The sequence below is a fragment of the Cyclopterus lumpus genome, chromosome 22 (genome assembly GCF_009769545.1).
Source record: "Cyclopterus lumpus isolate fCycLum1 chromosome 22, fCycLum1.pri, whole genome shotgun sequence".
NCBI lineage: Eukaryota > Metazoa > Chordata > Actinopteri > Perciformes > Cyclopteridae > Cyclopterus > Cyclopterus lumpus.
In genome coordinates, this window is record NC_046987.1 from 20,732,066 (window position 1) to 20,748,787 (window position 16,722).

Here is a 16,722-nt window from a genome sequence, read left to right on the forward strand (position 1 = left end):
GTAGTATTTACATTGCTCTTGTAGTGTATGTATTGTAGTATTTAAAACACATTTGCAGTACAAGTATGCCCATAGCAGCAGTAGTACTAGTATTATTCCTAATTTAAAGTATTTCTACATCATTGTAAAAACAAAAGTTTACATTTAAACTAAAGTTAAGTATTAAAGACATGCCTTTTCATGTTTTTATGTATTATTAGTGATACTTCTGTTGATAGTTTTAAGAAAAAGCTATTATTATAACATTCTTGCTTTTCATTGTAATTTAACTGTATTTATTTCACAATCATTTTGTATTTCATGCTTGTTCTTACAATATAAACCCTTTAAAATTGTAAGCTAACATTAACCTTTTTTGTATTTTTATATATTTTATAATTATATTATTCACTCTTCTTGTGTCCTGTTTTTAAATACCTGTTATTGATTTATTTCTCTTTTTTTCTCACTTTAAGCTGCAATTTTATGTTATAAATATTACAATTTTAACATAAACTATTACATTCGACATTCTGCATTATGATTACTTTAACCTTTAATACGTTTACTAGATTTTACTTATCGTGGAGTATTTGACACCACAGACGTTTGCAGATACGCTACGAAAACAATTTTTAAATTAATTATCTGCTTTTCTATATTAAACTGATGTTGATTGATGACGTTTGCACGTTGGAGACTAAAAACCACAACTCTGGAAAAAGTACGGCGACTGAAATCTTATCAAATTTAATTGAAAAGCCACGACAAAAAAAATATTGTTTTGGTTAAATTCTAAGTAAAGTAAGTCAAAAACACACTTTTCCAAGAGCTTTGAGTGCCTGTACATACGGATATGAATGTAATACTTTAGTTCTTTCAATTTAACTTTTAAATCTCCTTTGTTGTTACAAACAGTTGGATGTAAATACTCCGTAGACGTTTATCGTGCTGCCACTTTGAATCAGAAATTTGAGCCGTCGTTACAACGTGGGATAAAAAAAAGGTAAATATTTGATCTGAGATGATCTGTTCTAATTTCATATTCACCGTATGCGACTGCAGCAGATGTGTCTCGCCATCCGTGGAGGTGGTTCATTAAATAACCTGTCACTCAAACAAGGCTTGTTTGCTTGTTCCCTTTGCAGACGGGAAATTGGAAAACCAGAGCGCCAAGCTTAAAGGTGCAAGATCCGAGAATGGATCCAAAAAATGTTGGCAGCAGGCCGACGGCTAGCAGCTAACAATGCTAGCAGTGCTAACAGTGAAACAACAGCAAAAGTGCTGGCAGAGCTAACAGTGTTTATTCTTTAATTATTAAACATTAACCTTGTGCTACCATAGACTTTAGGAGGAGGACGTAGTCATCTTCACATCACACATTGTTGCGCTCGCTATCTTGGATTACGGCCGCCACGTGAACAGGAAGTGACCATATCTGAACTGTGACAGTCTGGTGTCGACCTGTCAATCACCTTATAGCCCCCGCCCTAAGGCATCCCCTGCTTATGGTTTGACTCTAAATGTCCATCATTTACTAAATGAACATCACGCTGTATTGAAGAAGACTTAAAACTAGAGATTGAGACCATAAACTCATGTTTACAATGTTTACTGAGGGAATACATCAAGAGAAGTAGAGTCATTTATATAGACTTCTATACAACCAGAGGAGTCGCCCCCTGGTGGTCAGGAGAGAGAATGCAGCTTTAACGCATGAAGCATAGACTTCTATACAACCAGAGGAGTCGCCCCCTGGTGGTCAGGAGAGAGAATGCAGCATTAACACATGAAGCATAGACTTCTATACAACCAGAGGAGTCGCCCCCTGGTGGTCAGGAGAGAGAATGCAGCTTTAATACATGAAGCATAGACTTCTATACAACCAGAGGAGTCGCCCCCTGGTGGTCAGGAGAGAGAATGCAGCTTTAACGCATGAAGCATAGACTTCTATACAACCAGAGGAGTCGCCCCCTGGTGGTCAGTTGAGAGAATGCAGCTTTAACACATGAAGCATAGACTTCTATACAACCAGAGGAGTCGCCCCTTGGTGGTCAGGAGAGAGAATGCAGCTTTAACACATGAAGCATAGACTTCTATACAACCAGAGAAGTCACCCCCCTGGTGGTCAGGAGCGAGAATGCAGCTTTAACACATGAAGCATAGACTTCTATACGAGGAGTCGCCCCCTGGTGGACATTTTAAGACTTACTATACTAAAACTAACGACTGTAGAGGAACACAAATAATCCACACAACAGTTAATTATGAGTGTTATCTTAGTGCATCAAACAAAAATGCCATTGACAAACATCTCCAGGTTGATTTTAAAATATCTTTATTTAAACATGATCCAGAAAAAAATACATCTTCAAAGTTCCTGCAGGTAGCGAGCACTCTGTGAGCACTTCGGGCAGGTTTTGTTCTGGGCGCAGACGAGCGAAGCCACAACAGAAACGGTCGGCCGGGACAAGCGGCTCTGAGCCTCAAGCTAAACACATTCAGAGCTGAAACACTGAGCTGAAACGCACAGCAATCTGTTCATCCGTCACGTTTACAGACCAGGACTCTGCCAACACACTCACCCAGAGTCTGTGTTGTACATCACTCACAGCATCAAACATGTGACCTTTCACACGCAGGACAGGCAGCAGGCAAAGCTAGAGTCCAAATAAAAACATTTAATAAAAAAAGGAAATCTTGACAAATACCAGGTGGAATTTTAAAACAGAGGATTGTTTTCGAGATATAAAAACGATAAATATCTACTCAAATAGAAGTACTAGAGAAGTACATCTACTTTCTGTCCAGGAATAATTAGCCTGGTTGTAAATTTGGACTCAAGTTAACGTTCTTTCTTGCTAAGAATGAGATGAAATGATCCGCACAGCTCTTGTGTCCGTCTTTTAAATAGGCAGTCAGGACACAGTTAGCTTAGCTTAGCATAAAGACTTAAAGGAGGGGGAAACTGCTAGCCTGGTTTTGTTTAATGGTGAATACAGTGTAGTGTATCTCATTTGTAAAATAACCTGCGGGGTACTATTTATTGAGTGACTTCCTATCTTCCCTGCATGGTGCAAACAATCTTTGATTATTCACTCTGATTTCTCTGGTATTTGAACATATAATACGTTAACTTTTCTCCATTAAATTACTTGAAATATAATATTCTTTGCTGCCGAACAGCTTTGTCTCCTTCTGGCTCCTCATATTTACAGATCTCGCCACATTACACATTATAAATATATACAGTATGTATGACATCAAGCATTTTGCAGAGGAGTGTATGGTATTTGATTGAGTACATTTTAAATATACATCACAATGTATAAGCTGACCACGTCTCACTGTCGATGTGAGTTTCCTGCGTCCTCCGAGTCTCGAGTTTAGACTCCAAAAGCTCAACTTGCAAAGTTTGAACCCCGAAAACTCTGATTTGGCGTGCTCTGTTTCGAGAAAAGGCTTTTTTGTCTCCGGGAAAATGAGACCTACTGTTTACCTGGTCGCCCTTTAAAAGTACTTCCTGTACACACCTTCAGTAGCAGACTGTAGCTGAATGGACGAGCTCAGTCACCTCCAGCTTCTTTACAGGTAACACACACACACACACAGACACGCAACAATTACAAAACAAGTATTTTAAACAGACCATTGATAAGTCACCTCTTTACAGAGAAACACATGAGACAGGTGACATCCTGTTCCAGGTGAAGCACTGATGAGAGAGAGAGAGAGAGAGAGAGAGAGAGAGAGAGAGGCACGAAGAAGACAAGGCCGTGAAGGCTTCAGAGAAACAGCCCTTGTTTTTTCCAGATCTATGGCGGTACATTAACAACATAATAACCCAGAAACATGCTGTTCTCCTTTGTCTCTGCACGGGAGGAGTTGGAGATGTGGCCGTTCCACTTCGCCTCGCTTATCGGTAAACAGGCGACTCGTAGAGCCCGACGCGGGAGGCCTCCTCTGAACCGTCGCCGTCCACCGAGCGGCACAAAAAGGCCATAAACTGTAAACTTTTCAAATTAATTCGCGGCGATCGTTGTCGTCCGCCCACCATTGCGCTCCGATTGTAGGAGGAACGTGGAGGGAAAAAAAAACGTCATTTTGAATGCTCGAGTGCCAAAGCATCAAGTTATTTGGAAAAAGTCGTGTTTTATGAAATGCAGACTTTTTTGTTGTTGTTGAATGTTCTCAGTTTTTACTGCATGGAAGCCAGAAATACAGCGAGCCAGATGGCAAAAAATAATCTCAGCAAAACGAGCTGAATTTTTCAGTTCTAACAAAACACATTTTCTACGTTTACATTGAAACTAAGTGATGAAGTCAACTGTTTTCTTACGAAGTGTTCGGAAATTATCAGATATTAGTTGTTTTTTTTCTCCGTCTAGCGTGAAAGTAAAGCACAGCTGAGTCATCAGAGATTAAAATCTAGAGCTAAAAAAAGAGAGTTAGCAGTAGGGCTAAAACTAATGATTATTATCATTATCAATTAATCTGTTTTTTTAGATTGATTGAATATTTGGTTGGGTTAAAAAAAAAAAAGAGGTCAGAATAAGGAATCATGTTTGATCCCAGTTTCTCGAGTCCAAGGTGAAGCTTTTGAACATCTTTTGTCAGTCCACAACTTAGATATTCATATAATATTTGAATGAAAAATTATCAGGATTAATAGAATATCCAAAAAGTTGGCAGTTATTTTTAAGAAAAGCTTCTTCCGGAGTGAACATGATCCAAAAAGGCTAACTATTGATAATATTGATTTAGAGTCAGATTCTGAAGAGTTTACGGCGAGATCACGAGTTGAAGTTTGATCCCCTACAGAGACAACAGCTGTGTATTTGGGCTACTGGTACAGTAGATGTGCTCAGAAACACTTATTTAGTTTAATAAACCAATGCTAGCAACATGTTGTTGTAACGCCCACTGAAAGGTGAGCTCTGCTACTGTGGTACAGACAGAAATACATGAAAATACAATCTCACAAAGATTAAAATAAAAGAAATAACCTCGGAAATGCAAAAAGAAACATCGAAACATTTCAGTCAGTATCGGTTCAAACGTGGAAACAGCGTTCGGAAAAAATATATACCCAGAAAAATATAGATAAACTAAAATATTTATGTTTTTTTGGGGGGTATTTGTTGCTCACTTTTGGAGAGTTTTTTTGAGGATTTTCATTCCAAACTGCTACATATCCATTTTCAGAAAAAATAAATAAATAAAAAAGTACCGGAAACATAAAGCACTCCATCATCAGCGTAGTGATTTTTCACGGACGCAGCCGGTTTGTTTTTTGAATACTTTGGATATCATCTTTTGGAATGAAACCCCCCACATTTCATCTATCGGTTAATTGTCCTACGTAGAGCTTGAGTTCCATAACGAGAAGACATTTACAGCTTGAAATAATTACATAACACGCACACAAAATACTGTTCGTCAGGGCTGAAAGCTGAAGACGCTTTTCTTAGTTTCACCGGCTTTAAAGCTGTAACTCACAATTATTGTTGACTTTGGAGTCATGTATAAACTATTTAGTTTATTAAGCGTTTAAATATTTATTCTACACCAGGTCAAATCTAGCAGAGACAGAGTGAGGTTAGTTTGCTTGACTCATTGATCCTTTATCTGACTCATTGATCCTTTCTCTGGCTTCTTGATCCTTTATCTGACTGAGGTTTGTGAAAGTTAGAATCAATGAAAATATCAGTAAGTTACAATCTGTGGCCCAACAAACAATTAACAAATAGCTTAATGTTCAAATGTAATATAAAGCTGCGCTAAGGGTACGGGGGCAGAGAGAGTTAAACTCGACTGTAGAATATTGTTAAAATATTCTAAAGATGGAGGTTTTGATCTGCCTTGGCGTCCCGTGATTTACTTTTGTTTTTAAAGCTGCAATTGTTTGACGATGATTTTCACGAGAGGCACAAATTTCCGGAGGTTTTTCGTCCGAATGTAAATGAAAGCGTGTGCGTCTTTTTTTTGTCTGATTGTCTGAAACGAGAAGCGCTGTTTTTATTTCTTTATGATAAATAATGTGTCACGGCTGAAACTATGGAAGTGCTTTGCATTCACCAAAGAATTTTTTTTTCATTATGACAATTAATAAGTTCTTCATGTTTACCTATCCTAAAGACCCACATCTAGAAGTTGTGGATCCTTTTCTTTTGTTATTACAAGGTAAAGGTCTTTTAGTTATGTACGTTGCAATAATGAAATATATAGATCTCTATTTTTCGTATTATTTGTAATTACGAAGTATGACAATTTTACCTCGTTTGCTTGTTCATTGGACAACACAAATATATTTTTACCTTGAAACTAGGATCTGATAATCACGTGGAAATAATTACCACATACTATTATAACAAGGATAAAGAGATAAGATAATTGAGAAATCCTTACAACGGGATCACAAAACAAGGATTTCTTCATAAGGAGTTAAAATAATGAAAAGAAAAATCTTGTAAAAATATTATTTAGAGATATTTACATGAAGAAGAAAAAAGGATTTCCTAATTTTGTGATGAAATAATTATGCTTTCTAAACGTATTGAATTATAACCTTGTTGTTATGCAACAATGACTTCATATTTACAAAATAAAATAATTGAGAAAGTCCTAAAAAAGATAAAAATGAGATAAGGACCAAAGAAAGTGAGATGTTTACTCTTGTAGTGAACGCAATGTGCTTCCCTAATATTCCTCTAATGAATGACCCATATTTTATTATTTCCATTCAGTCATTGAACAACATTTAAATTTCTGTTAAAATATGTTGTCGGTTATTTCACTAAAAGCTTTGAAGTGCCTTTAAAAAGTCTCCTTGTTCGTTTCAATTTGTGCTTTTCCCCTCATTTCGTCTCAGCTGCCGGTTCTCCAGCCGTCCTCAGAGTTCACTGACCCTCTCGCTGAGGGTCTCCAGCTCCTCGTCCAGCTCCTGGTAACGCTCCACCGCCTGACCGCCCTCGCCGCGGGGGCCGTTGCTGAGGTGCGTGGGGTAGTCCAGGCCGCCGAGCTGGGCGTGGCGTTGCCAGCGCAGGTCGTCGCTCTCGTGGGTGATGTAGCGCTCGTTCATCCGGGACTCCAGGTTCCTCAGGTCCAGCCACATCTGGTAGTCCTGGAGGGGGAAAGCAAACTCACCCTGAAATATCACTGGTCTGTGAATTTGTGCAGCAGTCAAACTCGTTCTTTTATTTGTAAGTTTCTTTTGTTTCTTTTACCTCAAACAAGAAAGTTCAGACAGTTCAGTCAGCTGGTTCAGGTGTATAGTTAGGGCTGGTTCAGGTTTCTAGTTAGGGCTGGTTCAGGTTTCTAGTTAGGGCTGGTTCAGGTTTATAATTAGGACTGGTTCAGGTTTCTAGTTAGGGCTGGTTCAGGTTTCTAGTTAGGGCTGGTTCAGGTTTCTAGTTAGGGCTGGTTCAGGTTTCTAGTTAGGGCTGGTTCAGGTTTATAATTAGGACTGGTTCAGGTTTCTAGTTAGGGCTGGTTCAGGTTTCTAGTTAGGGCTGGTTCAGGTTTATAATTAGGACTGGTTCAGGTGTATAGTTAGGGCTGGTTCAGGTGTATAGTTAGGGCTGGTTCAGGTTCCTAGTTAGGGCTGGTTCAGGTGTATAGTTAGGGCTGGTTCAGGTTTCTAGTTAGGGCTGGTTCAGGTTTATAATTAGGACTGGTTCAGGTTTCTAGTTAGGGCTGGTTCAGGTTTCTAGTTAGGGCTGGTTCAGGTGTATAGTTAGGGCTGGTTCAGGTTCCTAGTTAGGGCTGGTTCAGGTGTATAGTTAGGGCTGGTTCAGGTTTCTAGTTAGGGCTGGTTCAGGTTTATAATTAGGGCTGGTTCAGGTGTATAGTTAGGGCTGGTTCAGGTGTATAGTTAGGGCTGGTTCAGGTGTATAGTTAGGGCTGGTTCAGGTTTCTAGTTAGGGCTGGTTCAGGTGTATAGTTAGGGCTGGTTCAGGTTTATAATTAGGGCTGGTTCAGGTTTCTAGTTAGGGCTGGTTCAGGTTTATAATTAGGACTGGTTCAGGTGTATAGTTAGGGCTGGTTCAGGTTTATAGTTAGGACTGGTTCAGGTTTCTAGTTAGGGCTGGTTCAGGTTTATAGTTAAGATTGGTTCAGGTTTCTAGTTAGGTCTGGTTCAGGTGTATAGTTAGGGCTGGTTCAGGTTTCTAGTTAGGGCTGGTTCAGGTTTCTAGTTAGGGCTGGTTCAAGTTTCTAGTTAGGCCTGGTTCAGGTTTCTAGTTAGGGCTGGTTCAGGTTTCTAGTTAGGGCTGGTTCAGGTTTCTAGTTAGGGCTGGCTCAGGTTTCTAGTTAGGTCTGGTTCAGGTGTATAGTTAGGGCTGGTTCAGGTTTCTAGTTAGGGCTGGTTCAGGTTTCTAGTTAGGGCTGGTTCAGGTTTCTAGTTAGGGCTGGTTCAGGTTTCTAGTTAGGGCTGGTTCAAGTTTCTAGTTAGGCCTGGTTCAGGTTTATAACTAGGGCTGGTTCAGGTTTCTAGTTAGGGCTGGTTCAGGTTTCTAGTTAGGGCTGGTTCAGGTTTCTAGTTAGGGCTGGCTCAGGTTTCTAGTTAGGGCTGGTTCAGGTGTATAGTTAGGGCTGGTTCAGGTTTCTAGTTAGGGCTGGTTCAGGTTTCTAGTCTTCCTCAACAGAACGAGTTCGCTCCTTTACTTAAGTGTGGTGGTTCAGTCGTGTGATAACAGGTGTTGTAAAAATGGACCTTTCACACTTGAGACACGTCTTGGTCATTCGGTCTTAATATTTATTAAAACATTGTGAACACAAGAGTAATACAGATGAAATAAAACTCAATTGATACAAATGTCATTGTTCAAAGTCGATCTTAAGTGCACTCTTACATCCATCATCTTTCCTGTAATTTAGTAAAAAGTTAAGTGGTTCTTTCAATTTAGCCTCAACTTCAGAGTGTAATTCTTCGAAGGACCTTCACCACTCTCTCACTGATTTAACATTTAAATGGATAAACGTTACCTGTAACCAGGGGTGACTGAGAGTCTTGTCCACACTGTATCTCTTCCTCATCTTTACTTGCAGCAGGTTGTTGATCAGGTCAATCGCTGCGGGGGGGAAAAGAAGAGCGAAAGAAGAGCGAAAGCAGCGATGAGCGACGAATGTTGAGGTTTAAAGCGAGTGTCAAACAGAGGGAGGGAGGAAGGAGGGGAGGAGGATGTCGGGCCGGGGGCCCCCCCATTGTGAGGGGCCTGTCGGGGCTAATGAGCAAAGCTAACATGATGTTAACATTTCTTCAAGGGTCAGCGGTCTGAACAGCTCGAGGACCCCGGGGCCCCTCAGGTCTAAGGGGGCCTCCATCGCTTGGCATTATGCACATGAATGGAGCGGCACATGAATACCCCTCCGAATCTGTCCGTCTCACTCCCTTTCCAGGAACTGGCTGCACTCTCGCCTGCTTTTCAAGGCTTCGCCCCTCTCGAATTCCTCTTTTTCAAGCGGAGTCACGTGACCACTTTTTGTTTTTCCTTCCAGCGGCGGGGCCGAAGGATGGCGACGTCCGTCCGTGCAACGCCGGCTCCGAGAAACACGACCCTCCACCGGATTTACAATTACTGTAAAGCGCTGCAGGTTTTGTCACATTCTTCCAGGGAATTATTCATGTCAATTATTCTTGACAGTTTTTGTTCCAGCAGAGTGTGATTGAATGATAATTGCATTATAAGGCGCATTAAATTAACAGTTCTAACAGATGAAAACTGTTTCAGACACCAAACGTTTGAATTAAATGTGAAATAGTCTGAAAGAAATTAATCAAACAAACGTCCATTTTGTGTTCAGCTGATATTCCAATTGTGCTAACACCTGACTCAACTTCCAACCAGGCGACAACATCCGGTTCTGAAGAGTGAAGCCTAAGCTTCATGTGTTAAAGCTGCATTCTCTCTCCTGACCACCAGGGGGCGACTCCTCTGGTTGTATAGAAGTCTATGCTTCATGTGTTAAAGCTGCATTCTCTCTCCTGACCACCAGGGGGCGACTCCTCTGGTTGTATAGAAGTCTATGCTTCATGTGTTAAAGCTGCATTCTCTCTCCTGACCACCAGGGGGCGACTCCTCTGGTTGTATAGAAGTCTATGCTTCATGTGTTAAAGCTGCATTCTCTCTCCTGACAACCAGGGGCAACTCCTCTGGTTGTATAGAAGTCTATGCTTCATGTGTTAAAGCTGCATTCTCTCTCCTGACCACCAGGGGGCGACTCCTCTGGTTGTATAGAAGTCTATGCTTCATGTGTTAAAGCTGCATTATCTCTCCTGACCACCAGGGGGCGACTCCTCTGGTTGTATAGAAGTCTATGCTTCATGTGTTAAAGCTGCATTCTCTCTCCTGACCACCAGGGGCAACTCCTCTGGTTGTATAGAAGTCTATGCTTCATGTGTTAAAGCTGCATTCTCTCTCCTGACCACCAGGGGGCGACTCCTCTGGTTGTATAGAAGTCTATGCTTCATGTGTTAAAGCTGCATTATCTCTCCTGACCACCAGGGGGCGACTCCTCTGGTTGTATAGAAGTCTATGCTTCATGTGTTAAAGCTGCATTCTCTCTCCTGACCACCAGGGGCAACTCCTCTGGTTGTATAGAAGTCTATGCTTCATGTGTTAAAGCTGCATTCTCTCTCCTGACCACCAGGGGGCGACTCCTCTGGTTGTATAGAAGTCTATGCTTCATGTGTTAAAGCTGTTTGTCGCCTTCAGTTGTCAGTCTGCTTGAACCATTGAACAGCGTTTTGTTCTCCGTGTATTAAACTAAATAACATCAATTAGTGAAGAAACTTTCTTCAAGATAAAAGAGGCATCAGTCTTCTTCTTCTCCTCCTTCTTCTTCTCAACACACCATTTGAAGCGTTAATGGTAACAATTAAAGGCATTAAAACCGCGTCATGCAGCATCTTTTTTAATTTTTTTATAAAGAAAGTTGCTTACTATTCAATTAACACTGAACATAACAATATATCTTTCTCAATTATAAAACTTTAAGTGTGTCTTGTGGGCAGACGAATAAATGAGTAACAGAATCCGTTTAAAGCGACTTCCCTCAAAAGTGATCTTTGAATGAAATGCAGATGAGTTGAAGCACTGAGAGGTCGCGGCCTCTGACATTCAACCCTCTTCTCAACCGGTGGAGGCGGAGAGCAGCTCCAGAGAGCCTCCGGGCAGCGAGTGAGTCAGGCGGCTTTAAATCCGTCTCTCGGTCGGCAGGACGACGCATTTAGAGACGACGACGACGTGAGTCACCGACTCTTCAAGTTAAAACCCTCGCAAAGGAAATGTACCCACTGAGTCACAGGGAGGTGAAACAAAGCGTTCGTCTTTGATCCCGTTTTTTACGGGGGATGCTCCGGCTATTTATATTTGTTGGTTGGAGGAAGCGCTGATGCTTTGGACCAGACATGAAACTCACATTCAGAATACACTAAAAACCTTCTAACCCCCTGTTTACCTGCCTGGACCTCGTTCTGTAGGAGTGAAAATAAAAGAGGTCTTCCTTTACTTCCTTTTCTCTTTACTTCATTTTACCTCTTCTCTTTCCTTCCTTTACTTCTATTATCTTTACTTCCTTTACTTCCTTTGCTCTTTACTTCCTTTTACCTCTTCTCTTTCCTTCCTTTACTTCCTTTTCTCTTTACTTCCTTTGCTCTTTACTTCCTTTTACCTCTTCTCTTTCCTTCCTTTACGTCCTTTTCTCTTTACTTTCTTTTCTCTTTACTTCCTCTTCTCTTTACTTCCTTTACGTCCTTTTCTCTTTACTTCCTTTACTTCCTCTTCTCTTTACTTCCTTTACTTCCTCTTCTCTTTCCTTCCTTTATGTCCTTTTCTCTTTACTTTCTTTACTTCCTTTTCTCTTTACTTCCTCTTCTCTTTACTTCCTTTACGTCCTTTTCTCTTTACTTCCTTTACTTCCTTTTCTCTTTACTTCCTTTACTTCCTCTTCTCTTTACTTCCTTTACGTCCTTTTCTCTTTACTTTCTTTTCTTCCTTTACTTCCTTTTCTCTTTACTTCCTTTACTTCCTCTTCTCTTTACTTCCTTTACTTCCTTTTCTCTTTACTTCCTTTACTTCCTCTTCTCTTTACTTCCTTTACGTCCTTTTCTCTTTACTTTCTTTACTTCCTTTACCTTCTTTGCTCTTTACTACCTCTTCTCTTTACTATGTCAAAAGTCTCAATTCATGCTTTTTTTAAAGGTCTGGCAGCTAGATGTCGAGCAAATACATTTTTTTAATGCTTAATTCTCTTTACTGAAGTTTGGATCGATGAGAGGCTAAGCTAACGTCGTAGCTGCACCATCAACGTATCGTCATCTAGGCGTAAATACAACATTATGGGTAACGCACATACTTTTATACACATACTGTAGTTTTGGTCTCTGGCCGAACATTTACAAATACAACAATACAAATGCAAAATGTTTCTTTTTATTTGAGCATTTACTGACTACCTACTATGTAACGTAATAAACCTGAACGAGGTGTTTACGTGACCCGGTAACCAGATGATCCAGACTCTCCGGGACTTTTACAGTTTACAGGTCTACAACTTCCTGGTGCACGAGTGGACGAGGAGCACGAGGAATCCTGGAGAGCGGCCCTCGATGTTACGTACCTTCCTGGGACACTTTCTTCCAGGGATGAGGAGGGTACATGAAGGCAGCGTTCTGGATCTGATCGTTGATGTCTTCATCTTCATTGAAAGGGAACGTGCCGCTGAGACTGCAGAACACGAAACACAGACGTCGTACTACGGACTTAAATCAGTTAATAACAGTAATTATGGAATAGTGACGATTTAATTTTGGATATCATAGTCGGCTTCTACGATTTCTGGTCAACTTTTTTGCTGAGGACCACGAGAAAAGTAAAAAAAACGAAAGGAAGACGAACCACGAGGAGGAGGAAAAATAACGAAAGGAAACCGAGAGAACCGAAAACATTGAATCTCATCCGTCAGGTGAGCCTCCTTCCCACCTGACGTAGATGATGACGCCCACCGACCACATGTCCAGAGAGCGGTTGTAGCCTTTGTTCCTCAGGACCTCGGGAGCGAGGTACGCCGGCGTGCCGACCACCGAGCGGCGGAACGACTTCTCGCCGATGATGCGAGCGAAGCCGAAGTCGCACAGCTTGACCTGAAACACCGGGACGGAGGTCTGGTTAGAGAGTGTGTGTATAAAGGAAAGCACACACACACACACACACACACACACACACACACACACACACACACTCAGTACCTGTGGAAATGCTTCAGCAGAAGCCAGCAGCACGTTTTCAGGTTTCAGATCACAGTGGACGATGTTCTTAAAGTGGAGGTGACGCAGAGCCCCCAGGATCTGAGGGTGACACACACACACACACACACACACACACACACACACGCGCACACACACACATTTAATAATAATTTACCATAAAAATCTCTCTGCACCACACAGAGCTGAACATGGTGTTATTTAATCAAAAACATTTCTACGTGTCCCCAAATTAAACCGTTTGCTTTAAACAGATCCTGTAAAAGAGATTAAATTCTGAGCCCGTCAGTGGAACTATGACATCGTGATTGACAGTCACGTGACAACCAATCAGAGAAACTCTGACCGGACTTCAGGAAGTGAACACAGAGCAGAGAGGAAAGGAAGATAAAAACCTTAAATATATAAAACACGTGGAGTTTTTATTCCTCCAACATAAGTAACGCTTTTGGACACTTTCTTTTATGATTTACGTGACTACAACCGTGTTATTCTGCACTAAAGACGTGTTCTCGTTCACTTTCTAATCACGATGGTTCTGTTTCCAAGACCAGGACTTTTATATCGAAGTAAAAAAAAAAGAAGAAAACCACAGAGATGAAGAAAAAGCTGCTTAAGAACTCTACAAGAGACATTTGTGTCAAAGCAATCGAGAGAATAAAAGCTCACGGAGGTTACCGTGGAGGTAAAAGGTCACGGTGTCACTCAAACCTGCAGGGGGGGGGGGGGGGTGGGGGGTGGGGGGGGGCAGGAACGTGACCAGATAGATGTCACGTGACGCAGAGCGAGACCTCTCATTGGTCCGGAGGAGCTTTTGAGACGTTACCTGCGTGACCATGAACTTGGTGATCCTCTCGGGCAGTCGTCCTTTCTCACTGGACAGGATCATCTCCAGCATGTCTCCGTGGAGCTTCTCCATGACCACGAACACCCTCTCCGGCGTCTCGAACATGCAGTCCAGGTTGACCACGCCCGGGTGGTGCAAACTCTGGAGGAGGAGGAGGAGGAGGAGGAGGAGGAGGAAACCTTGAGCGGCGCACATACGTGTAGCTCCCGCGAATGAACCAGAGGAAGCTAAGCTAACCCAGCTCGGAATACCTGAGGCTACCCCACTACCCAGCATGCTCCTGGCTACCCGATGGACGACATACATCGTTACAGAGATGGATGCACAATGTTTTTTAGTCCTCGTGTTTCATTTTCGTTGTGAAGATGTCGGCCATTTGTGAGAATTGTTTTTTGTTGCTTATTGTTCGTTGTGTAATAAATGAGCTCCGCCTGCGATGACAACAAATATGACCCTCGAATCTTGATTGTTGAAGTTACATAAAGATTCTCCTGAGACAGACTTCATCGTTTCCTGTCACGTGACGCGCTGGAAACAGGAAGCAGGTGTTTATCCTGGTGATCGGTAACAACACCGATGATTCATGGAAACATGATGATATCAGTCAGCCCTGTGCCATAAACACACATGCACAGCACATTCACTACAGCTTTAAAGATCTGAATAAAATAAAATAAAATACTCTCCGAGAATCAATATTGAAGTATAAATCGAGCAGAAGAAGCAGAAACCGAGCATACAGTGTTTTCCTTGCAGGTGTGTGTGTGTGTGAGTGTGTGAGTGTGTGTGTGTGTGTGTGTGTGTGTTTGCAGCAGCGGCTTCTGCAGGTTGAGCAGCGCTGCAATATTACAGGATGTCACACCCCTACGGTGTTGCCACGGTAATGAAGTCGTTCACGACAGGAAGTCTCACTCACCGCCAATAGGCTCTGCTGTGAGTGTGAGTGTGTGTGTGTGTGTGTGTGTGTGTGTGTACCTGCAGGATGGCCACCTCGTTGCGCAGCTGACTCTCCTGTTTGGTGGGGAAGCGGAGTTTGTCGATGATCTTGATGGCGACGTCTCGGCCGGACTTTCTGTGTTTACCTGCACGAAAACACACAACAATCAATATTATTATTATTATTATTATTGTTATTATTAGTGTTATTATTCATTGACTTTTACAGACTGAGTTGAGGTTTGTTTGGACGGTTTTGTTTGAGCTGAACAGCGAGAAGCAAGCATTGGTTTAAAAAAATTTGTACAAAATATGTATTTGAAATTGTGATATTTATCTTGTAAGAAATTATGAATTCAAGAGTTTAAATTTAAATAAAATAATTTAAATAAAATGAGGGGAAACAAAAGTCTTCCGAATACATTTACTCTCTAATAATATTTAGATATCTGAGATTGAGAGCACAAAAGTTACAGGTAACAAAATCAAGACTTTTAATCTCAATATATCGCAACATATTAAACATCTTTTTGACGTTTTACCTCCGTAGACGATGCCAAACTGTCCCGAGCCGAGAACCTCGTCCGGAAAGATCTGATACACCGAGTTGATGTCCTGAAGAACAGAAGAACGTCTGAGCACAAGTTCACATTGTTCCATTTGGTCCAAGGAAAGAGGAAAGGAAAGGAAAGAGGGAAGGAAGTGATGGAAGTTAAGGAAGTAAAGAGAAAAGAAAGTAAAGGAAAGGAAGTCAAGAGAAAAGGACGTAAAGGAAGTAAAGAGAAAAGAAGCAAATTAAGTAAATAAAGTAAAGAGAAAAGGAAGTAAAGGAAGTAAAGAAAGGAAAGAGAAAAGAAAGTAAAGGAAAGGAAGTAAAGAGAAAAGGACATAAAGGAAGTAAAGAGAAAAGAAGCAAATTAAGTAAATAAAGTAAAGAGAAAAGGAAGTAAAGGAAGTAAAGAAGTTAAAGAAAGGAAAAGAGAAAATGAAGTCAAGGAAGTGAAGAGAGAAGAAGTAAAGGAAGACAAAGAAGTAAAGAAAGTAAAGAGAAAGGGTAGTAAAGGAAGTAAAGAAGGTAAAGAAAGTAAAGAGAAAATTAAGTAAAGGAAGTAAAGAGAAAAGAAGCAACGGAAGTAAAGGAGGTAAAGGGAAAAAGGAAGCAAATTAAGTAAAGAGAAAAGGAAGTAAAGGAAGCAAATTAAGTAAAGAGAAAAGGAAGTAAAGGAAGTAAAGAAGGTAAAGAAAGGAAAGAGAAAATGAAGTAAAGGAAGTAAAGAGAAAAGAAGTAAAGGAGGTAAAGAGAAAAGGTAGTAAAGGAAGTAAAGAAGGTAAAGAAAGTAAAGAGAAAATGAAGTAAAGGAAGTAAAGAGAAAAGAAGTAAAGGAGGTAAAGGGAAAAAGGAAGCAAAATAAGTAAAGAGAAAAGAAGCAAATTAAGTAAATAAAGTAAAGAGAAAAGGAAGTAAAGGAGGTAAAGAAAGGAAAGAAAGGAAAGAGAAAATGAAGTAAAGGAAGTGAAAGAAGTAAATAAAGTAAAGAGAAAAGGTAGTAAAGGAAGTAAAGAGAAAATTAAGTGAAGGAAGTGAAGAGAAAAGAAGTAAAGGAAGTAAAGAAAGTTTTAAAAAAAGGTAGTAAAGGAAGTAGGCCAAAAACGTAAGGTTACTTAACGTAACCCCTGTTCTTTGATAACAGAG

General features: G+C 40.9%; 1 protein-coding gene across 1 annotated transcript in view; it reads right to left on the bottom strand.

Moving 5' to 3' along the window:
• Nucleotides 1–6,871: 6,871 nt before the first annotated feature.
• prkd1 (protein kinase D1) overlaps nucleotides 6,872–16,722 on the bottom strand; it is an 18,357-nt gene continuing 8,506 nt past the window's right edge. The window contains exons 12-19 of the mRNA XM_034562794.1: nucleotides 15,572–15,644; nucleotides 15,069–15,175; nucleotides 14,073–14,234; nucleotides 13,229–13,327; nucleotides 12,963–13,123; nucleotides 12,601–12,707; nucleotides 8,965–9,050; nucleotides 6,872–7,102 (exon numbers count right to left, since the gene is read on the bottom strand). Coding sequence (XP_034418685.1) covers nucleotides 6,872–7,102; nucleotides 8,965–9,050; nucleotides 12,601–12,707; nucleotides 12,963–13,123; nucleotides 13,229–13,327; nucleotides 14,073–14,234; nucleotides 15,069–15,175; nucleotides 15,572–15,644 — 1,026 coding nt within the window. The remainder of the gene's footprint in view (nucleotides 7,103–8,964; nucleotides 9,051–12,600; nucleotides 12,708–12,962; nucleotides 13,124–13,228; nucleotides 13,328–14,072; nucleotides 14,235–15,068; nucleotides 15,176–15,571; nucleotides 15,645–16,722) is intronic.